This window comes from Acomys russatus, chromosome 3 (assembly GCF_903995435.1).
Source record: "Acomys russatus chromosome 3, mAcoRus1.1, whole genome shotgun sequence".
NCBI lineage: Eukaryota > Metazoa > Chordata > Mammalia > Rodentia > Muridae > Acomys > Acomys russatus.
In genome coordinates this window covers 41,827,802-41,850,804 of record NC_067139.1, presented here as the reverse complement: position 1 = coordinate 41,850,804, position 23,003 = coordinate 41,827,802, and the positions used below count along the sequence as shown (strand labels likewise).

At 43.6% G+C, this 23,003-nt stretch overlaps 1 protein-coding gene across 7 annotated transcripts in view; it reads left to right on the top strand.

Moving 5' to 3' along the window:
- Positions 1-23,003, top strand: part of Agtpbp1 (ATP/GTP binding carboxypeptidase 1) — a 114,770-nt gene that overhangs the window by 16,148 nt on the left and 75,619 nt on the right. For 5 of the 7 annotated variants that reach the window (XM_051172711.1, XM_051172719.1, XM_051172709.1 and 2 more), the window contains exons 3-8: positions 5,053-5,177; positions 8,409-8,476; positions 9,489-9,552; positions 10,894-11,040; positions 14,455-14,586; positions 17,512-17,605. In XM_051172711.1, the coding sequence (XP_051028668.1) occupies positions 5,053-5,177; positions 8,409-8,476; positions 9,489-9,552; positions 10,894-11,040; positions 14,455-14,586; positions 17,512-17,605 (630 nt within the window). Of the gene's footprint in view, positions 1-5,052; positions 5,178-8,408; positions 8,477-9,488; positions 9,553-10,893; positions 11,041-14,454; positions 14,587-17,511; positions 17,624-23,003 lie in introns of those variants that run through there. The other 2 variants (XM_051172746.1, XM_051172739.1) reach the window with 2 other exon arrangements.

Here is a 23,003-nt window from a genome sequence, read left to right as displayed (position 1 = left end):
AACAAACAAACAGCACAAGCCTTTGTGCTTAAACTGCCTGTCATACAGTGGGCACTTTCATCTTGGCATTTTGACCACCATTCTGATCACCTTCTTGCTCAGAAGGCAGCGTGTAGCCGTATAACAGTCTCTGCATAGTACCAGCGTTAAATAAAAGTAGATTACAGTGCTTCCAGCTCCGTTCACACTGGAGGTCAGTGCTGCACTCAGCATCATTAGGGCCAGGAGTAGCAGCTAATGCAGAAACCCCAATCCAGCCAGCGCACAGAGCATAAGTGATGGTGACAAACTTAGCATCACCTTCCCAGGACTCAAGGGGCATCAGAAATGAGCAGGTAAAAAGAATGTAAGTGCCAGAGGACGGGTCAACGAGCCCTTAGTACATGACATGGTGCATTTACGAGCTCACTACAGCCCTCGTTCTCGTCACAAGACTTACATAGGATTGGGCTCTCAGCACTCTGTCACAGCCGGGGGAGGAACAGCAGATGCCCTCTCCCTGAGGAGCAATCATTGGCAGTCAGAAGGAAAGGTAACACTTTGTTCAGTGGCATGGCCACTCTTAGGTTGCCCATGTCCTAGAAAATAGCGTCCCACCTGTGCTCCTGCAAGGAAGTGGCTCTAATTAGACTTAGTGGCCACACACAGATGACGTGAAGGCTGGAGGGTGGACCTGTGGAGAGGAGGAAGAGCTTCAGCTTGAAAGGGAGATGGAAATGGGAGGGTTGTGGAAATGACTACAATTTATTACATATGTACATGAAACTATGGAGGGATAATAAATGGGGGAAAAGAACACAATGCTAAGGGCAGCTTGAGCTATGGAAATGTATGCATCCCATGTAGCCATTTGTGATGGACGTCTTCCTTCAGCTAAGTCCTTCTCCCTGTGCATTCTCTGTCCTCATTCGGGGCTGGCGGGGCTCTTCTCTGGGAGCACAGGCAGCACCCAGAGGCTGTGAGGCAGTAGGCTGGCTGGATCACCACCATGGTGGTCATCAGTGGACAGTGCGGCTGAGGGCAGGGCACAGCAGCACAGTAGGAAGGCTTGTTGGAAGCTGTGTCATCGAGGGCTCTGCTGCTTGGTGGTGACACTGAGCCTGAGGTGATTGAGGAAGAGCCCCTGGGCACCATGGGGTCTGACCTTCCCTGTTGGTGGTGGAGGGCTTTGGAGAACTGAGGGGATGTCAAGAAGCACATAGCAGGGGATCAGTAGGGCTCCTCACAGTTCAGCTGCAGGAGACGGGGAGCAGTGTGATTGGCTACATCAGTCCCTGCAGATTCCGGCTCTGCCTGGCTGTTTGCTAACAGAAGGTGGGGGTGTGTAGAGTCCGTGGTGTGGGGAGGAAATGCACATTGGAATTGCAGAATATCTTGATTGTGGTAGCAAGGGCATTAGACACCTGCCTTTGCTAACCTCGGTTGACCTATAGATAAATGGTAGGGTACCATTTGGAATATGTAGATCATTCTTCCAGACTTACATGTGTTTAAGAGTATTACAACAGAGGAGATTATCTTTGCTTTTAATCTGACCTGATATTTGGCTTCTGTTAAGGAAGGTTTTTATTACTGTGTGCCATTTTACTGCCCTGGTGATTGGTGTAATTATATAGAAGTATTAGGCTGGTGACATGAGTCAGTAAGTAAAGGCAGTTGGCACCAAGGTAGACAGCTCAGGTTTGAACCTCGGGACCCACATAGTGAAAGAATACAACCAATTCCTACAAGTTGGTTTCTGACCTCCACACAGACCCCCCCCCCGAAACAAATAAATGTAAAAAAGTTACAAATAAACATACAAACATTTAATTCATAGAAAGAGTAAGTAGCCAATAGAGCATTATGTGAGGTCAGGCTCAGGTTTAGGCTGAGCTGATGAAGGAGAGACCAGAATTCCAGTGGAAGCACAGGTTCACATGTGCTGTGCCGTGCTTATGGGTGGCAGAGTGGCTCTGCGCCTCCCGTTGGATTGTTCCTGTCTCTGTCTGAGCATTTTCTCCAGTTCCTAACATCACGTGCCCAGTGGGGGTGGGAAGGGTCTGGATAAGGATAAGTCTCCTGCCTCATGTGTGCTCACATCTCCCTTGGCTGGAACTTAGACACGTGGTCTTCCCTAGTGTGGTGGCCACAGGACTGCTCACGGGGATTTTATGCCTTTTCTTTGGGCACTGGCCCAGTTTCATTTCTGTGGCTGTGACTAAATATCCTGATAAAAAGCAACATAGAGCAAAGAGTTTATCTTAGCTCAAGTTCCAGGTTACAACCCAGAAGGGGAGTCATAGCACTAGGAGCTCGAAAGAAGCAGATGTGCCCGTGCTGCCTGCTCCCCACTGCCTTCTGTTCAGCTAACTTTCCTTGTTGGAGCCAAGCTATGAGATGCTGCCACCCATGGTCGGTTCGGTTCTTGTACATCAGTTGACCATCAAGATGGTCCCCACATGCATGACCACAGGACATTGGTTGTGCTGAGCTGACATTTAAAACTAACCATCACAGGCACACTGTAGTTCCTTTAAGATTCACTTGTGGGTGTGTGACTTCCTTGAGGAGCTAGTGAAATGAAGTGAAGGAATTTTTGATTTCCAGAAGACTTAAGACCAGTGGCTTAAAAAACAAATATATGATAAAAAAAAACAAAAAACAAAAAAACAAAAACCAAACCAGTGGCTTAAGAAAGGCACCATGCAAAAAGACAGTGAGAGAACAGATACTGATTCTTTTAGTTTACAGCAGAGAAATGGGGACAGCTGGCAGAAGATCCTAGCTGATGTGTGTTGGTGGATGTGATCTAGTTGAAAGGGAGCATCATCATCATCATCATCATCACCACCACCATCATCACTACCCCCACCACCATTGTCATCATCATCACGATCGTCATCGTCGTCATCTCTTCTTTTTTCTCCTCATTCTCCTTGCCTTCCTCTTTCTTTTTTCTTTGGTTTTGATGCAGAGTCATTTGTGTAGCCCTGGCAGATGGTGTCTTAGGGTCTCAGTTGCTGTGATAAAACACGTAAGACCAATGCAACTTATAGAAGAGAGTATTTTTTTCTTTTTTAGCTTACGGTTCCAGAGGGTCCATGATAACAGGTTGTAAATAGCCAAAACAGTATCTGAGAACTCACTGTTTTTTGTTTGTTTGTTTGTTTGGTTTTTTTTTGTTTTTGGTTTTTTGAGACAGAGTTTCTCTGTGTAGCCGTGGCTGTCCTAGACTCACTTTGTAGACCAGGTTGACCTTGAACTCACATCCATCTGCCTGCTTCTGCCTCTGGAGTGCTGAGATTAAAGGCGTGTGCCACCACACCTGGAGAACTCATATTTTGAACCCCCAAAAAGGAGGCTGAAAGCACACTGGGAATGGGAGAAATCTTTGAAACCTCAAAGCCTCCTCCCCAGTGACACACCTCTCCCAAAGGGCCATGCTTCCTAATCTTTCCCAAACAGTTCCACCAATGGGGAAGCAAGTATTCAAACATATGAGTCTATGGGGGCCATTTTTATTCAGAGATGGAAAACCAAATCAAATACAATTCCAATATACCATCCAGAGAGAACTTTACAGTTCTGGGATAGGAGTGAGGGGGAAGGGTGGGGGAGGGGTAGTGCCCACATGCTGTGGTGTGTGGTGTGTGAGACGGTTATTGGACCACTCTGTAGAGTTGGATCTCAAAGGAGAGCTTTTAAGGAAAGAGAATACATTGCCTTTCTGCCAAACCCCAACCTAAACCAAAGAAATGGCAAACCTCAAGTTCTTAAAGGAGCTTCCTGGCCTCTGAATGGTGGGCCCCCCTGTGCTTGCTTCCATGTCCCTGTTCTCCTGGTCAGCCCTAATGTCCTTGCAGGCTGCTGCAGTTATTCCAGCCACTTTGTCACCTCTGAGTGCACAAGGAGCCCTGGCTGTCCTGGACTTACTTTGTAGACCAGGCTGGCCTTGGACTCACAGAGATCTGCCTGCCTTTGTCTCCTGAGTGCTGGGATTAAAGGTGTGCGCTACCATGCCTGGCTTACAGGGCGGCACATTCTTGTCTTGGTGGTTTGGAGGTTGTGACCCCTGCTGCTGCCGTCTATGTTGCTTGCTACCTTACTTCTGTCAGGCTTGTTAAGTGGTAGCTTCTTGGTGAGGTGTTGATGGAGATGCTTGCAGCTGCACCCCTCCTCTGATACTGTTAACGTCTCTACCCTGCTTCCCCTCCAGATCATTTCCCACTGCCTGAAAAACTCATAATTCATGAATAGACTCACTTTACTTGTACATGAGAGGCAGATTATTTTACTTTTTTGAGATGAGGTCTTACTCTGTACCCAGTGTAGCCTGGAACACTCTATATTGTCCAGGTTTGCTTTGAACTTGGACCAGTCCTTCTGCCTCAGCCTTCCAAGGCTTGGGGCTTGGGGGCGGCGGGAGCGTTGGTACGAGGAGAGCTAGCCACTGTGTACACATTCAAATAACAAAGGAGAACACAGAGCGGGGTCTATAGGACAGGTGTGTGGATATTTCCATAGTGGCCGAGAGCACAGAGCGTGGTCTATAGGACAGGTGTGTGGATATTTCCATAGTGGCCGAGAGCACAGAGCGGGGTCTATAGGACAGGTGTGTGGATATTTCCATAGTGGCCGAGAGCACAGAGCGGGGTCTATAGGACAGGTGTGTGGATGTTTCCATAGTGGCCGAGAGCACAGAGAGAGGGTCTCATAGCTTTAGGGGGCTGCCTGAGGGGTACATTCTTACTTGATTTTGCAAATGTAAAATGGATGAGAATGGAGTGGGGCAGGAGAGGGGGCTCCTTAGTTTTGAGAAGAGCAGAGGAAGTACAAAGCCTTGGATAGTAGAACCCTTTCCAGGTGTCACAGAAGATTCGTGGATGGGCGAATGTGTATTTATTTTGTGGTTTTCCTGTATGCGCTTCCCGATCAGAATTTCACAGTGTTATAAAGGCAGTGAGGAGCTGTGACATAAAGTATTGATGCATAAGCAGTGGTCTTTGTGAGCAGCACTCTGTTTGCAGTTGACACAGAATCTACGCTAATAGAGAGCCATGTTCTCTTTAGCCTTGCCAATAGTTCCCGGGTTGTAGGACTCCTGGCTCAGCTGGAGAAGGTCAATGCGGACTCCTCAGAGTGGGACACTGCCAGGCATGTTACATCCAAGATTCTCCATCTGGCTCAAAGTCAAGGTAAGCTGCTCTCCTCCCTTCCTTGTGTTTGGATCACTTTGTCAGTTCTTCAAAGGTAGATACTAAGGGGGTTTTGATTCTTTTTTCAAGACAGGGTTTCTCTGTGCAGCCTTGGCTGTCCTAGACCAGGCTGGCCTCAAACTCACAGAGATCCGTTTGCCCCTGCCTCCTTGAGTGCTGGGATCATAGGCGTGTGCCAGTGGCAGATGTTCTGATTTTGATATGAAGAATATTCCAATTTCAGTTAACTGGATGGTTTTCTGTAAAAATGGGTCTTTTTCAGATTGACATGTAGAAGCAGGAACCGAATGTTTTTGGATGAAAATGATGTTGCTTAGATTTGATCCCCGCTTAGATAGATGCCTGAGTGAAGTCTGCATTTTGGCTCCACTTCAGAGAGCACAGCTCATGGCCAGCTGGCTCCGTTGTCTCTGACCTTTCAGGAGGGAGCATGCTGTGGTGGGAGAGTGTGGAGGAGCCAAGCTGCTCACATCACTGCATCCAGGAAGCAGAAAGAGCCAGTCTGAAACTGCAGTGTAGCACTAGTGCTGCCCACATTCTCCACTTACATCAGTGTGTGTGCAGTGCCTCACAGATGTGGCCCTGGTGGGCTCTGCGCATCTCCTCGGCATCTCAGGCCGGATAGACATCACTAAGTGTGGAGATACACCTTGTGTTCTAATTTCCAGAAGAGACCACAATTTCATAGTTCCATCTCACACAATAGTGCTGGCCCTTGTGAAACCACACCCCAAACAGTCTCAGCAGTTCCAGTGTTGCACACAAGTCCAAGCTCATAGGCTCCTCTGAAGCTCAGCATCTCAGCCATGAGCCACAGTGAGACCTCAGAAGCCTACTTGTAATCCACAGTGCTGGGCAAGGAGGGCTTGCAGCTTACCTTCCCACCCTGCTGAACTGCTAAAGTCCTGTCCCTTGAGTGTTCTCAGCTGTCATCCACCTGGCTTCTTCACCGCGGGGCTCTGCATGCTGCCTGCAGACTTGCTCAGCAGATGCCCATGTTTTGGGGTCTCCATCTTCACATGTCATTCTGGCCCTTAGAATGGCTGTTGAGAAGGCTGACAAATTGGAGCACAGGAGTGGACTTTGTTGTAAAGAGGCCAAAAACTAAGTTGTTTAAAAGAATTTTCCATATGAACATCATTTTCTCCCAAGACCATGGGAAAACCTGGAGTAGAGTAGAAAACTGTTAGTAACACTTGTTCTGACTTAGTGCTTGGAATCACAAGGTGATGGTAGATATTAATGAGGGAGTTAGAGGCTGCATTGGACTGTGTTCACAGGCTCAGGGGGTTCCACTGTTTGAAGCTGAGATGCCGAGCTTTGTCGTCAGAGTCTGTCTAACATTACTATCTAAAGTGACTTGGCTATCTAAGGTGCCAGCCTTACTTTATCTTCCAAGGATGTACTGGCTCTTTGGAACAGTATTTTGTCTTCTTGTAAAACTTAATTTTTTTACATTTTTGGTGGGGGCAGCCAGGCTGAGTAAAAGATAAAAGATAGTTTGGATTGGCAAAGGAACGTATGCTTAAGAAAAGTAGGGCCGGGGCGTGGTGTCGCATGCCTTTAATCCCAGCACTCGGGAGGCAGAGGCAGGCAGATCGCTGTGAGTTCAAGGCCAGCCTGGTCTACAAAATGAGTCCAGGACAGCCAAGGCTGCACAGAGAACCCTGTCTCAAAAAACAACAAAACAAAACAAAAAACCCCAAAAAACAAAACAAAACAAACAAAAAAACCCCACATACCCCCCCCAAAGAAAAGTAATTTTAGTTTATAAATATAGTATGCCTGTAGTTGAGGTTGCCACGCTGCTTAGCATAAGGAGACCTGTGGTGCATTGCGTCTTCCTGCTGTATGTAGAGATGTCTGGTTTGAAAGGCACATGGCTTCTTTAGTGGACCATGAGATGATGTGTGATAGCAAGAGCTCACTGTTGGGGACAGGTGTGCAGCTCAAGTCCTGGACCCTGTTTAGTATGCATGAGAACGGTCACAAACTGCCACACCGAAGCCTTGGTGTGCGTTTGTTCCTCCAAGGACCCCTGCATTAGAGCTGACATGGAGCATGGGAGGAAGCTGACTTAATTCCAATAGGAAGCACAAAAAAGAGAACTGACATGGTTCCCAGAAGGCAGGTGCCTGTAAGGGACGTGAAATGTTTATGGACGGGCTTAGTCTGAGTCTTTTCCTGCTCCTTTTTGTTGATACTTTTCTCTCGCACAGGCCTCTGTTCCTAAACTCCCTTGCTTATCTCCATGTGAAACATTGAATTTACCACATTGAGAGTGGATCCTTTGTCTTCCATTTTTTAGAGCTCATAATGCTGAGATTTATGTCATGGTCCCCTGCACTAACAGAGTTGTGGCATTAATATTCAAGTCTGAAAAAGCAGGGAAGGGCCTCCAGGTCTCTGTGTGCAACGATCGTTTCAAAGAACGATTCCGTCCTCCTTTGAGGAGCCTGCAGAGGTAGTAAAGGCTGTGAGCTCTGCTTCTGCAGCGCCAGCCTCACCTTGCCTTGTTCACCCACTTGATGAATTGGTGTAGACACTTCTCAACTTAAATTGCCTGCTCCACAGAGCACACTTTTATATTCACCCAGAAAGCACTCAGAAAATGTCAGTTCTTTCCTTGCTATATATTTTATCTCTCTTGTGAATCAAACGATTCTGAAGAAGGTGTAGGAATTTCCAAGTGAAATACAAGTATTTGTGTGGTCCCTATCCCAGTGGTGAGGGTGTCATTTGTGTGGTCCCTATCTCAGCGGTGATGTGTCATTTGAGAGAGCATCTTCAGCTTCACACAGTGCAGTCCTTCTGTAGGTTGTTCATTCATGAGGTCCACAACTTTGATCCAGCACTGAACACACTGGGCATATTTGAAAATGGCCCTACGTTTCTGCTGTCCTCATTTTGATGAGCTGTTTTCCAGTTCTGCTCACAATGATATCATGATTTCTACCTCCGTTGCAACTCACTGCCAGCTCTAATCTTAAGATTTTTGGGAGGGCTGACAGGGACTTTCACAGTCCATGATAGTTAAGAAGAGAAGGTCTTGTTAACTGAAAATGGCATCACAGCTACAGAATAGAGTTCATAGCATTAGAGGGATGAACATTCAGAAGCCAGCTTACATGTTTTAGTGTTAGCTGTTTGTAACAAATGTTAGGTATTCTTTCTGGTTCATGTTTAAATGAATGATTTTTTACCTTTCAGAAAAAACAAGGAGGGAAATAACAACCAAAGGTTCTACAGGCATGGAAGTTTTGCTGTCCACATTGGAGGTATGCCGCTACCAGCCTTTACTTGTGTAACAGGAGGGATGTGAAAGTGAGCAAACACACACACACACACACACACACACACACACACACACACACACACGAGGAGGGATAGTGATAGGGAATTATGTAAACTCCTCAATGATTTTACTAAAATTTAATCTTAGGTATTTTATTTTATTTTTAAAAAATATTTATTTTGGTTTATTATGTATACAGTGCTCTGGCTGCATGTACACCTGCAGGCCAGAAGAAAGCATCAGATCACATTATAGATGGTTGTGAGCCACCATGTGGATGCTGGGAATTGAACTCAGGACCTCTGGAGGAGTAGTCAGTGCCCTTAGCCTCTGAGCCATCTCTCTAGCCCCTATCTTAGGTATTTTAAAAACTTGTTTTTAAAGCTTAGATATTTTTGGAAATTTACGATTGTGTATGTATAGGATGGACACGCCTGCCATGGCCGGTGTGGATGCCAGAAGACAATTTCATGGCGTTGGTTCTCTCCTCCCCACCTCATGTGGGTTCTGAGGATTAAAGTCAGGTCCTCAGGCTTGTGCAGCAAGCACCTTCAACCTGCAGAGCCATCAGGCTGGGCCCAAATCTTAATCTTTTTTTTTTATCTTAAAGAACTTAATTATTTTAGTTACTTGTATGTGTCTATGAGTGAGTGCACGTGAGTGCAGGTGCCTGTGAAGGTCGGAGGTGTTGGCTCCTCAGAGCTGGAGTGCGCTCAGTGCTTGTAAGCACTTGCTGCTGAGGCTGATGAGCTCAGTTCAGTCCCCAGGACCTGCTGTGCCTGCAAGTTGTTTCACGGGCTCCATGCACAACGAGGTAAGTGTGTGACGATGGGAAAGTCTAGTGAGTATCGTAGAGGTCAATGCAGTTGTGCTTAGAGAGACTAGAAAGGTCCTTTGTTACACATAGGTTATTACCAGCAGGTAGCAGTAAACAACAAGAAATAAATAAATAAATAATTAGTGTTTTAATAAAACAAATCAACTATTTGTTTCAGAATACGAAAGATCTTCAAACTATACTTAACATCCTAAGCATTCTTGTCGAGCTGGTGTCATCTGGTGAGTTTTGATCCACTTGATTTGATTTGTATTTGTAAATCGTGACCAGAAGTGTGTCCTGTGTATTTCAGTTAATGTTTCTTGATACTAAATTTTGGGAAGTGAAATGTCACGTCCTTGTTGTTGCTTTCTGTGTGAGGGAGGGGGAAGGGAGGGAGAAAGGGAGGGAGAGGTGCGTGTGTGGTGTGTTCTTTTCTTATTCTTCACTTTATTCCTTTGAGTCGGGCATGAACCTGAAGCTGAGGTTTTCAGCTAGGCTAGTAGCCAGCAAGCCCCAATGATCTTCCTGTCTCTGTTCCCCATGGTGCTGTGAGTCGGTGCCCATCTTGTTAGGTGGTCGTAGGGTTGCCTCCTGGTTGTGCAGTAAGCTCTTAGCCACTGAACCTTCTCCAGGGTGGTGCTTTATTTTTGATGTCTCCAAGTATGCTTCAAATTCTCCTTGCCTACTTACACAGCAGCTTAAGCCTAGAATTTTGGTATCCTTTGTGTTTATTTTTTTTGTATACTGCACTTTAGATAAACAAGTGAAGCAAGAGAGCTGGAGAGCTGGCTCAGCGGTTAAGAGCAGTGGCTGTTCCTCCAGAGGACCTGGGTTCAATGCCCACCACCCACGTGGCAGCTCCCAACTGTCTGTAACTCTAGATCCAATGGCTCTAACACCCTCATGCCAATGCACATAAAATGAAATAAATAACTTTTAAAAAATTAAGTGAAACAAGACAAAATAGGAGCTGAGTGTGGTAGCGCATGCATGCCTGTCATTTCTGCATTTGCAAGGCTCAGGCAGCAGAGTCTGAAAAAATTTTTAAAAGAATTTATACAGCCGGGCGTGGTGGCGCACGCCTTTAATCCCAGCACTTGGGAGGCAGAGGCAGGCGGATCGCTGTGAGTTCAAAGCCAGCCTGGTCTACAAAGTGAGTCCAGGATGGCCAAGGCTACACAGAGAAACCCTGTCTCGATAAACCAAAAAAAAAAAAAAAAAAAAGAATTTATTTATTATGTATACAGTGTTTTGCTTGCATGTATACCTGCGTGCCAGAAGAGGACACTAGATCTTATTACAGATGGTTGTGAGTGACCATGTGGTTGCTGGGAATTGAACTCAGGACCTCTGGAAGAGGAGCCAGTGCTCTTAACCTCTGAGCCATCTCTCCAGCCCCTGGGTCCCAAATTTTAAGGCTAGTCTTGGCTGTTTGAGGAGACCCTGTAACAAAACACAAAATGTGATTTTGATAGTATTTGGTCTTAGAAATAAATGTTTGAAACATCCTTGAGTGCTAACTAATTGTGATGCCCACTGTGGGAAGATATGCTGTTTGCAATATTAAAACCATTTTTTAGGTGGTGGTCGAAGAGCAAGTTTCTTAGTTGCCAAAGGTGGCTCTCAGATACTGTTGCAGCTACTTATGAATGCTAGCAAAGAGTCTTCCCCACATGAAGAATTGATGGTGCAGATTCATTCCATTCTTGCAAAGATTGGACCAAAAGGTAAGAGTTCTATTTTTATGATTATTGAATCTAGAACCATCTTTGTAACTTTGGATTTTTATGTTTTAGACTGGTTAACTTTTGAAATGTAAAGTGTCATTGTGTCCAGAGGTAGCCTGTCCTGTCCTGGAGCATAGCTGTTGTACTGTGTTTCCCAAAGCCAGGCTGGAAACGGGTCCAGGCACTGCTTGCTTCTGGGCAGGAATGGAGAAGCCCCTGGGATAAAAGATTCTGTTTCTCTCAGGACTGATTAGAGTTCTCAGAGGAAGACCTGTGCACTAAGGGAGGCCCTCAGTCTGGTTGGGGAAGGTGGAAATGAGTTTTTCATTGGGTGCTACAGTTAGCTCCTTTAAAATGATATTGCTGGTACCAAATGGCAGTGGAAACTTACACGTTCCAAAAGTCTGTGATGGTATCTCAGTGTTAAAGCATTTCCGTTAAGTCTGTATTAATGGCAGGGGTGGTACGAAAGCCTGAAATCAACAGGAAAGTAGGTCCAGCGAGACCCAGTTCCAGTGGGATGCAGGTCAGTGGCTATGGGCAGTTCTGCAAGCCAGTGACCAGCAGACACTGCAGTAGACAGCAAGCTTGTGGCTGACTGACCCTGATTGGTAGTCAAAACCGTAGAGGGTCCAGAAGGCCAGAAGATCATGGTAGCCAAGCTTGGAGCATTCAGTGGCTTCCACAGAATAAATGAGTGTCAGGTGGTCATAGTGGAAGAATGGAGTGAGAGAGCAGGTCAGCCTTTATTTTGTGAATCAGGAGCATTATAAACCTTGGGCAGTAGGAGGGGTTCGAAGGTAAATGAGTTTGATTCGCTGGGTGCCAGTGATGCTTAATCTACTTATAACAAAACAGCCCTATCGGAAGCAGTGCTTAATTATTCTATGGGCGAAGACTCTCCAGGTACAGTTAAAGGTTATTGGTTGAAAGCCAAGATGCCAAGACATCTCATTAGCATAGGGTGGGCGTTTTCAGGAATCTCCAGGTGCTTGCTGAACAGGTTTCTTATCAGAAAAGGGCGTGACACTCCTTAAGAGATCTGGGGTTCTCCCAGTTAGACAGAGAGAGAACCCCGGCTAAGAAAGGGTCGGCTTATAAGTGAGCTCAGACTTCTACCAGGATAGCAGAGTCCCACAGGAAAGAACTACTTTTTCTTGGGTTTAACAGTGGAATTTTTTTCACAGCTAATGAGCAAGAACTGAGGATCCAAGATTCATGAGTTGTTTTGAATGTGGTGTAAAAGTAAAGGAACCCCCACATCACAGCGTGTCTCAGTGCTCTGCGCCTATGTGCATATGCATATATTTGTGTATACACGCACATCTATGTAGAGAGTGCACATGCTGTGTGTTCAGAAATTACAAGGAGGGGTGTGGGTGCACTGTGTCGAAGCGTGTGGAAGCGTTTTCACTGATAGTCACATTTGTGTTGTGTGCAGCTCAGTGCTCTGGAAACTTTCTGTTTACAGAGACCAAGACAGGTGTGAAACGTTGTGAGAGTCAGAGCTGCAGAGGGATGTGTGAAGTGCATAGAGCACAGTGCATAAGGCTGGGGCCAAAGACCAGGAGCGGCTGCTTATTTAGGGGACAGAAAATGATGTACTCTTTGAATGGGACCTAAACTCAGTATAGAGGTGTAGGTCTGCACAAGCGGAGAGCAATTCGTCAAACTTAAGGTTATGCTTTAAAGAGTTTTCCTTTGTACTGCATCATATATGTTGCCTTAACTTTGAAGTATCTGACTGTGAACATGCTATGCATTTGTATGTAGGCATGTACATCTTCATGAAATGTGCAGGCATTTAACTCATACCTTTAACAGGTTGTGTTTTAAAGAATGCAGCTATGTGGTGACCTTGAGACTAAATGAAGTACATAGGTTATCTTGACTCTTATTTTTCTTTGCTTCTGTGACTCACTCATGAATTTCTTTTTTGATATTTTTGTAGAGAATGAAAATGAAATAAGAAAGTTTTAGTTGTTGGTAAATACACTAGTGCATTCTTCCTCGGGTAATTACAACCATGTTATTGTTTACTTTTCATGACATTAAATGATATCAATGTGTCTGTTTCTTCCTTTCTAGTTCACATAGGTCATCATTGTTTTATTCTGCGTTTTAAATTTATGCTTTTCCCATTAGTATCTGTACAACTTTTCTGTTCGTAGTTATTCGTTGAAGTTGTACAGTAATTTCTTGAATGATTTTCTGTTTTTTTTCTTGTGAAAATGAAAGAAACTTTCAGTTAGGAGTATTTAATTCTTTCTGCCTTAAAGTTTGTTGTTTATGACTTAACTATGCTGTTATTTATTTTGTAAAATATTAATATTCTTCAGATCTTGTTACTTAGTTTTTTTTTTAATTAATCATTGTGATCTCTTTGTGAGGATAAAAATCAAGAACTCTGTTCTTTATAGACAGAGTAATGCTAAGAGGGGGAAATGTCCATTACCCTGAATTGCACATAGTAAATTTAGGGGCAGTAAGATACCATCCTTATTCTATAAATAGGTATAATAATTATGTTAATCAGAAATTAAAAACAAAATATTTACAGTATGGACTTGGTTATTACGTGCCATATCACGTGTCACATTGTCATTGCACTGCTTCTTCTGTTTCCTTGTAAAGTATTAAAGGATTTATATTTATCATTCTAAACTGTGTGTGTGTGTGTATGTGTGTGTATGTGTGCATGCACTCGCACATGTGTACCTGAATGCAGATGCTTGAGAAGGTCAGAGTTGTCTGATCTCCCTGGAACTGGACTTACATGTAGTTGCAAGGTGCTTGCTGTGGGTCCTGGGAGCTGAACTTGGGTTCCCCGGAAGAGCAGTAAGCACAGCTAGCTGTTAAGACAGCTCTCCACCTCCCCATGAGACATTTGTTTGACATATTTGCCACATTTTCTATTTAAGATGTTCATATTTTATTATTTTGTATGTTATTTCATAGGTATGAAAATATGTTCATATTAAATAATACTAGTAATGGGCATTTTGATTCTTTACCTTTTGTACCTGTATTTGTGGGAGGTATATTGAATTTGAGTTACTGGATAGGAGGTCATTTATGCTCCCTGTCACGGGACAGTGAGTGTTGGGCTACTCTAGCCCTCCCCTGTCTTATTCTTCTCCTGTCCCTCACACGTTGTTGTAGGATGTGCTTCATCAGGATAAGGGGTGTTATAAATTATGCAAACCTGACTATAGTTTTGACTGATGTCAGCTTTACATTTGATGAATGTACAATTCAGAGTTAATGCGTCACTGCTTTTTGGCAGTGCTAGTGCTTACACCCAGGGCCTGGCACATGCTGGCCAAGCCCTCTGCCAGTGAGTTAGATCCTTAGTCTTCATTGCTTTTCAAATTATTTTTGTTCAAAAGTTTTATGTGAATTTTTTTTAAACAGATAAAAAATTTGGAGTGAAAGCTCGAGTTAATGGGGCACTGAACGTAACTCTCAGTTTGGTCAAGCAGCACTTCCAGAACTACCGCTTGGTTCTACCTTGTCTTCAGCTCTTACGAGTGTATTCTACCAACTGTGAGTACTTAAAGGCAGTACTGATTTACTCAGGGTTCTGAAGTTACAGAACCATCTACCATCTGTAAGCCTCTAAAATTTGTGAAAAAGTAAATGTTGATATGACTCATAAGTAAGAAAGTGAGGTGACAAAATATTGAGACTCCTCACCAGTTCTCATAATTTGTGAAGGACTGGGGTGAGAGGGGAGCCCCTGGAAAAGCTCCCAGGGAAAGAGTGGAGGATTGGCAACTGGGAGGGTGTGTCCGTCTGTGCAGTACTTGTAACTGTTAGCGCGTCACATTCTAGCATCTCCTGGGAATGAGGGTCTCACAAAGGACAGTCTAGATCAGGTGGGCTTATGGGCGTGTCTGTGGGTGACTACTATGGTTGTGGTAATTGAGATGGGTCCTGTGAGTGGCCCTGTTCCCCAGGCAGGGGATATTGGCTGCATATGAGTGGAGAGAGGCAGATGAGTGCAGCGTGCATCCATTGTTTTCTGTCCCTGATCATGTTTTATGTGACCCGCTACTTCAGGCTGCTGCCTCCTTGACTCCTGCACTCATGAGCAAAATAAAACCTTTCCCCATAAGTTTCTTTTGTCAGAGTATTTTGATCACAGCAATAAGAAACAAAGGTCAGATACTGTCTTAGCTAGGGTTTCTATTGCTGTGAAGAGACACCATGACCACAGCAACCCCTTATAAAGGATGACATGTAATTGGGCCTGGCTTATAGTTCAGAGATTCAATCCATTATTGTCATGGTGGGAAACGTGGTGGTGTGCAGGCAGACATGGTGCTGGAGAAGAAGCTAAGAGTTCTACTTCTTGTGCGTACACACACACACACACACACCATATACACAAAGTTAGAATACATTCTAGACTGTTTGTATATCATGAACAAATATTGATACACAGTTCAAGGTACGTGTGTACATAATGTGCACATGTACACACTGACAACTTAGTTGAAGCAACAAATATCTCTAAGACTAAGAAAAACATATGGAAGTGAAAGAATTTGACATTTAATCAGCAAAGTTAAGAACATACATAACAGGAAAATTGAAGGATGAATTAGGAAATGAAAAGGGAGAAAACATGAATTAGATCCCAGCACTCAGGAGGCAGAAGCAGGTGGGTCTCTGTAAGCTCATGGCCAGCCTGGTCTACAAAGCGAGTCCAGTACAGTCAGGGCTACACAGAGAAACCGTTTGAAAAACAAACAAACAAAAAACCCTCAAAAACTGGGAGGGGAGGGGAGGAGGAAAGAAAGAAAAGAAAGAAAAGAGAAAAGAAAAACATGAGTTAAGAAAGAGAGAAATTGATTGAAAAATTAAAGCTTGATTTGAATTAAAAATGAAATATTTTAAGTACTGTAGCTAGACAAGAGAAGATGGTGGAAGCGTGATTGTGAAAGGGCAGTAGAGCAGAGACAGAAGCTTCCCTGTGAGGCGGGAGCTGCACTGAATCAACCGTTAGAAGGGTAACAGATGGTGTCTGTGTAATTCTTTTATGTTTGTTTTGAGATAGGTTCTTGTTATGTGTCTCTGGCTTTTCTGGAACTCACTATGTAGACCAGGCTAGCCTCAAACTCAGAAATCAACCTACCTCTACCTCCTTAGTACTGGGATTAAAGGTAGCCAACCACCACACACAGTTTTATGTGTAGCTTCTTTAGAGTAACATGTATTCAGAATTTAAAATACTGGGCACAGCACTGTTGTTTTGCATGCTCACGGTGTTTTTAGTGAAGGTCCTGGTCCATCTCATCAAGGTGGATTATCCAGAGTGCTGTGAGCTCTGCCCTGGCTGTTTGAACACACACACACACACACACACACACACACACACACACACACACACACACACCTAATTGCTGCTGCTCAGGCATTCCTGTACCTGAGGGCTTAACTCAGAAGGTGTTTTCAGGCCTCATGTCACATGTAACGGCATACCCATGGTTCTCATTTTAACATCATCCATACTAACCCTCTGTCTCCTGAGCTGTTGCAGAACCAGCCTTTCTAATTCCTCCCAGCTCCTTTCATAGCTAACTTATGTGGCATGAGCTCAGGCATCATTTTCTACAGAAATCCCTCTGCCTCTCTCTGAAGTGGGAAGACCTAGTAGAAAAAAAAAAGCCTATGACTCTTTCTGCATGATAATGGTTATATTCTCTATTGTTCTTGCTGTATCTAGGTTGCTTAGAGCAGAGCCTATACTTCTTGTCTTTTATTCCCAACATTCACTTTTCTGGTATAATGTCATAATAACTTTTTAGAATGCTAGTTGCTTCCAACTTTCCATAAAAACAAAGCATACCAACCCAACTAACCATCCAAACAATCCAATAACCAACTAACTAGCCAACCAACCCAACCAACCAGCCAACCAACCAACCAACCCAACCAACCATCCAACCAATCAACCAACTAACCAACCCAACCAACCAACCCAACCAACTCACCCACCCAATCAACAAACTAACCAACTCAATCAACTTAGCCACCCATCCAACAAACCAACCAGCTAACTAACTAACCAAACCCAACCAACCAACCTGACGACCAACCAATCAACTAACCAACCAACCAGTCAACCAACTTACACACCCAACCAACCCAACTGAACCAACCAACCCAACCAACCTACCCACCCACCCAACCAGCCAGACCTACCCACCCCACCAACCAACCTAGCCAACCAACCCAACCAACCAACCAACCAACCAACAACCAGCCAAACCCAAACAACCAATCCAACCAACCCAACTAGTCAACCCAACCACCCACTCACCTACCCAATCAAAACCCCCAAACTTGCAGCAGACATTCAGAGTGTATAGAGTAGCTTTCATCCATATTGACTAAGCACTTTGGAATGTTTTTGGATTCATCACTAATGTTCAAATCACTTTGTATCTTCTTCTTGTTTCTCAGCTGTGAACTCAGTGTCTTTAGGTAAAAATGGAGTTGTGGAGCTGATGTTTAAAATCATTGGACCATTTAGTAAGAAGAATTCGGGTCTTATGAAGTGAGTAAATGTTTTGATGTGAGTAGAAGTTCATCCTTAGTTGTTGTGAGCTATCAAGTCTGCCTTGAAATGTAACTAAGCAGTTGAAGTCTGTTATATCTAGAGCCTCTAGTTCTTAAATAGTGATTTTTAATAAGGATAAAGATGCTCTTAATTAAAAGCTTACTCTTTAAATTAGAGATTTTCACTTTACTAAATATAGTGTTTTTAGAGATGACAACTTTGAATGCTTCTAGAGTCTGTGAGAGAAACTAGGCCACTTACAGAGTATCATTCACTGAGACCTTTGTTGAGTGCCTACTCTAGTCCTCACCCAGTTGCTAGTGACTGTTAACTTCTTATGATTACCTGATGTATCTTAAAATTAAACATTTCTATTTTGCCCAAATCATGTTACTCTTTTTATCTATTCTTGTCGTGGGATATGTATGAATGTATGACTATCTATACCTTAAGGTTATATTGTTTTTGTGTGTGTATGTTTGTGCATGTGTGCGTGCCTATGTGTTTCCATTAGTTTGTAGGTCCTGTAACTTCAGAAACACAGTGCTCGGTGTTAGAGGTTATCTCAGTGTAGGTCTATTGAGGGTTTTTAAAAACTCATACAGCAGAGCTCATCCTCTACCCCGCCCTGTGGCTGCCACTGAGTCATCATTGTCCTGTTGTTTATGCCAGTGCTGTTTGCATGTTTTGTTGGAGACCGATGAGTAAATCATAGGTATTTTCTGTGGTATGGTTACTCTCTCCTAGTTAGTTAACAGGCCACTTCAGCATACACTTCTGCTAACTAAGGATGGAAAATTAGCTCCAATGCAGAAAGGTATCAACAGGTCGATGGCAATAATCTCCATGTTCTTGGGTTGTCTTGAGTCACACTTTTATATGGATGTGTTTAGATGAAAAGTAAGCAAGTTGCATACATTTTCCCCCAGAATCTTAAGGGAGTTTGCAACTTCCCAGAGAAGTAGAGCAGCTCTGTGAACTCCAGTGTAACCATGGCCAGCATTCTGCCATGGGTTCCATCCTTCTCCCTGTTCATGTGATAGCTGCCATTGCATTTGATCTGCACAGTTTTCAGTTTGATCTCCATCAGGTACAAACTTCTTATGTTGCCACAAGTTCATTTGTGTGCCCAGCAATGTTAATAGTGATTCTTAATGTTATTTCCTGTTTCTGACTACTAATGAAATACCTTCTTAATATTTGGCTTATTTGGATCAGGGTTCAAATAACTTTTGTTAGTTGCATCTGATAATTCTTTAAAAACAGCAAGCAGCCCATTGTTATGTTGTTATTGAAGGGTCTGTGTGATGTGTAAAATATATCGCATTCTGGATTGGGTGACTCTATGCACAGGTCTTGGCATATAGGAGAGTCCTTTATGTGTGCTTGTAGCTTACCTACATTTCTAAGGAAATGTTTGAGAGGTGGTGATGGGCGCTTGTGCATCTTTTATGGCCACTGTGCTGAAGTGGCTGTTCATCAGAGTTCCTTCCATCTGCTGTTTCATGGTTCAGTGTTTATTCTCCTCACCACCTGAGTCTGTTATTTGATTAGGGGCTGCAAAATGATGATTGCTGTCACAAGAGAGAGCTCAGTGCTTCCTATTTTCCAGAGGACTCAAGTTTGCTTCCCAGCACCCAAGTCAGGCGGTTCACAACCACCCATCTGCAAAGGATCTGACTCCTCTTCTGGCTTCTATGCACATCTGCACACATATAGCTTATTCTCTCTCTCTCTCTCTCTCTCTCTCTCTCTCTCTCTCTCTCTCTCTCTCTCTCTCCTATTCTCTCTCATACACATACACACACAAATAATTAAAAATATAGTGACTATTGGGGTTGGAGAGGTGGCTCAGCAGAGGTTAGCCCTGTGTATTGCTCTTGCAGAGGTCCTAAGTTCTGTTCCCAGCACCCATGTAGGCCAGCTCCTGTAAATCCAGCTCCAGGAAATCCAACCTCTTCTTTTAGCCTCTGTAGGTACTGTACTTGACTGCCTATACCACCCCGTACACATAATTAAAAATAATAAAAGCAAATACTTAAAAACATGTCTTTAAATTTTTTTTATCAAAAAAATTTTTTTTATCTATGAATATTTATAGACAAACATGTGCACATGGACTATTTGACTGAACTTTATTCTTTTACTATTTTGTTATTTTTAATTATGCATATATGTGCATGCATGGTGGTGCCTTTGGAGGTGGGGTTACAGGTAGTTGGGAGTTGCCTGATATGGGCTGGGAACTCTGGTCCTTGCAATACCAGTATGTGTTCTTAACTGCTGACCCATCTCTCCAGCCTCCACATTTTACTTTTTAACAAAGAGGATGCAGAATGTTTGAATCTTTTCTTTCTGTTTTTTTTTTTTTTTTTCATAATAAAGGTCAAAATAACTGAACGTAGATGGGTGCCTGTTCTAGCAGCTCTGAGACTTAAGATGTTGGAGGTTAGCTTGGGGCACTGGGAGAGCCTCTGTCTAAGGAAATTAGTAAACAGGTCAAAATATTTGGTGAGATTAATTATACATATAATTATTAGTTCAGTATTTGGTAGGATGGCCTCACATGTTTACTTATATAGATACCATGTACAGAACTGTCTGGTAAAATGCCACAAAATAAAAAATGTTTGCATCAAAACTAGTGAAACCCACGTCCCAGCGTGGGTACAGTGCAGTGGGCGGTGGGGGCGATGGGACTACAGCTGAGTGCTGCCTCGCCACTCCCCGCTCACGTAAGTCCTTCTGTCTGTCCTTCTGTCTGTCCTGCTTCTCTCTGCAGGGTGTAAAGGTAGATAGCATTGGTGCCTTCATTATAAATTGCAGGGTTTTAGCGAGATGAGCTGTGGAAGCACAAATTTGTCTATTAATACAACATTTTGTGTAGTTAAGCAGTATGGGAGCCTGTGTGTGAATGAGCCCCAGCTGTGCAAACGGAACACTGCTGTAATGGTTCTGGGGACTGGGCCCCCGGCTTTGTCCTTAGGAGAACGTGCTATGCTGTGAGCTGTAGTCCAAGGCCTGTTTTCATTTATATTTTACTCCCCTTAATAGGTAAAGAAGTTCATCCTTTACCTTTACCATGGCCGCCTTACATAATCTCTACATGATTCGGTTGTAGCCATGTTTCCACAGCTAATATAAAATGTTCATAGGAGAAACAGAACAAATATTTCAAAATTATATTTGAATTGAAGGGTAGGCCAGGGGAGCTTGAGGGCCGCTCATCTATCCAGTCCTGGGTTCAGAATACAGCACCACAAACACCCAATGAACAGTGCTGTTGTAACGGACCACAGGGATATTTCCATGGACTATGTAGAACAATAGGCCTAAAAGTTCTGAGGAAAGAATGTAGTTATGGAAATAACCCTTTTATTTCTATTGGTGTTGAAATGAGTTGCAGGTTGCCATTGCATGCAGTCCTTGCCTCCCACCTTGTTGAGACATGGTCACTGTCTCACTGTCACTGCACTGTCCTTTCGGCTAGCTGGCCAGCAAGCTCCTGCCCTGTTCTCTAGTCTTTCCCTCCCTTTCTCCTATAGGAGAGTGAGGTAACAGATGCATACCACGGGTACAGTTTTTTTTGTGTGTCTAGGAGTCTGCTTGTATTCTTACTTAAACATTTTTATTCATTTATTTATTTGCTTGTTTATCTGTTTCCTTGTATGTATGTGTGTGTGTGTGAGTGTATATGAGTGTGTGTGTGTGTGTGTGCGCACGCGCGCACGTAGGCTCAGCAGTGTGTTTCATGGTGTTCATGTGGAGGCCAGAGAACAACTTGCAGGAGTGACTTCCCTCTCCTTCCACCATGTGGTCCTGGGACTTGAACTCAGGTCATCCAGCTTCTCAGTAAGTGACTTTCCTTGCTAAGCTGTCTGGCCGTGCCTCTACTTGTGTTTTTAAAAGAACTTTTAAAAAGTTTATATTTGTTTTATTTTATTAATTTATTCATATTATATCTCAATTGTTATCCCATCCCTTGTATCCTCCCATTCTTCCCTCCCTCCTGCTTTCCCCCTACTCCCTTCCCCTATTATATTTATTTTAAATCAATCAGTAGCCAAACATTGATGTCCTTATTGTCATTTTTTCTACCCCAGTTAATGATGGCATCTGGAACTTTGTGTTGCCCTTCCTTCTTCAATAATGCCTTATTTAAAAGGGAAAGGGTCTGAAGAGACTCACGTCTACAGCCTGAAGCCTGCTCTCCTTTGATTTAAACTCTTAGTGCAGAAGGAGGCAGCCCAGGAGGCTCTCGTAGCTGTGTTCTCAGTGTCTGTGCACTTGTCTTCCCTGCTGTGACAGGAGGGTAGTCAGGTTGTCGTAGGGCCCAGCTTGACCTCCAGCCTAAGGCAGGTGTGCTAACTTCATCAAGACTAAACACAAGCTTCCCTCCCTCATTGCTGTACGCCGTCCTTTGAGTGCTTGTTAGTCGTCTTCTGTGTGGGAAGTAGGAAAACTCTAGGAGAAAGTATAAATATTTTAATCAGTTAACACAATATGAACTATTGATTTAATATTTTTTTTGAACTTTAATAAATTCACATTATCTTCTGAGTTTAGTATTCTTTTTAGAAATTGCCATTGGTTTATCAGTGTCATAGAGTTTTAGTGTCTTTTATGCTGAAGTTTATTGCTTTTTCAATACTGTTCTGATAAAAGTTTTAAAGATGATTGCAAGTTGATATTTTCTTTTAATTTAATGCAGCTGTGGAGTGATGTTTTAATTGAAAATACCAAATGTTCTATTTTACCAATAAGGACTCAGGAGCTGGATGCTAGGATCAAAACCTTCTAGGTCAGAGAGGCAGAGAAAGCACCCAGCTGACCTTCCTACTTAGCTCATTTCCTGATGGAAAAGGCCCAAACACTCACTAGCTCAGCTGACAGCCCAGGAGGAGGAAAAGGCCAAAAAAACCCACTGCCAAAGGCTTGCTAGCTTAAAGCTCAAAAAGCCCAAAAAGCCAAAGGCCAAGGAGCTGAGCAGCTCAAAAGCTGAAGATGTAAAAGCTAAAAGCCCACGAGCTCGTTCTGCTTCTACGTGCTGTCTCAAATACTCCTCAACTCAGAGTCCCTCCTGCTTTTTTCTTGCTCCACCTTTTAACCTAGTCTTAATTTTATTAAATCATGTGTGTGGAAAGCTTGTGGATTAAAGAATGTGTTAGGGCTCACTTGCACCAAACATAGGACAGGTTTTTGGGGGCTAGAGAGATGGCTCAGTGGTTAAGAGCACTGACTGCTTTTCCAGAGGTCCTGAGTTTAATCCCCAGCAACCACAAGGTGGCTCATAACCATCTATAATGTGACCTAATGTGCACTATATACATAATAAACAAACAAACAAACAAACAAACAAACCTTAAAAAAAAGAGAGAGAGAGAAAAGAGAGAAT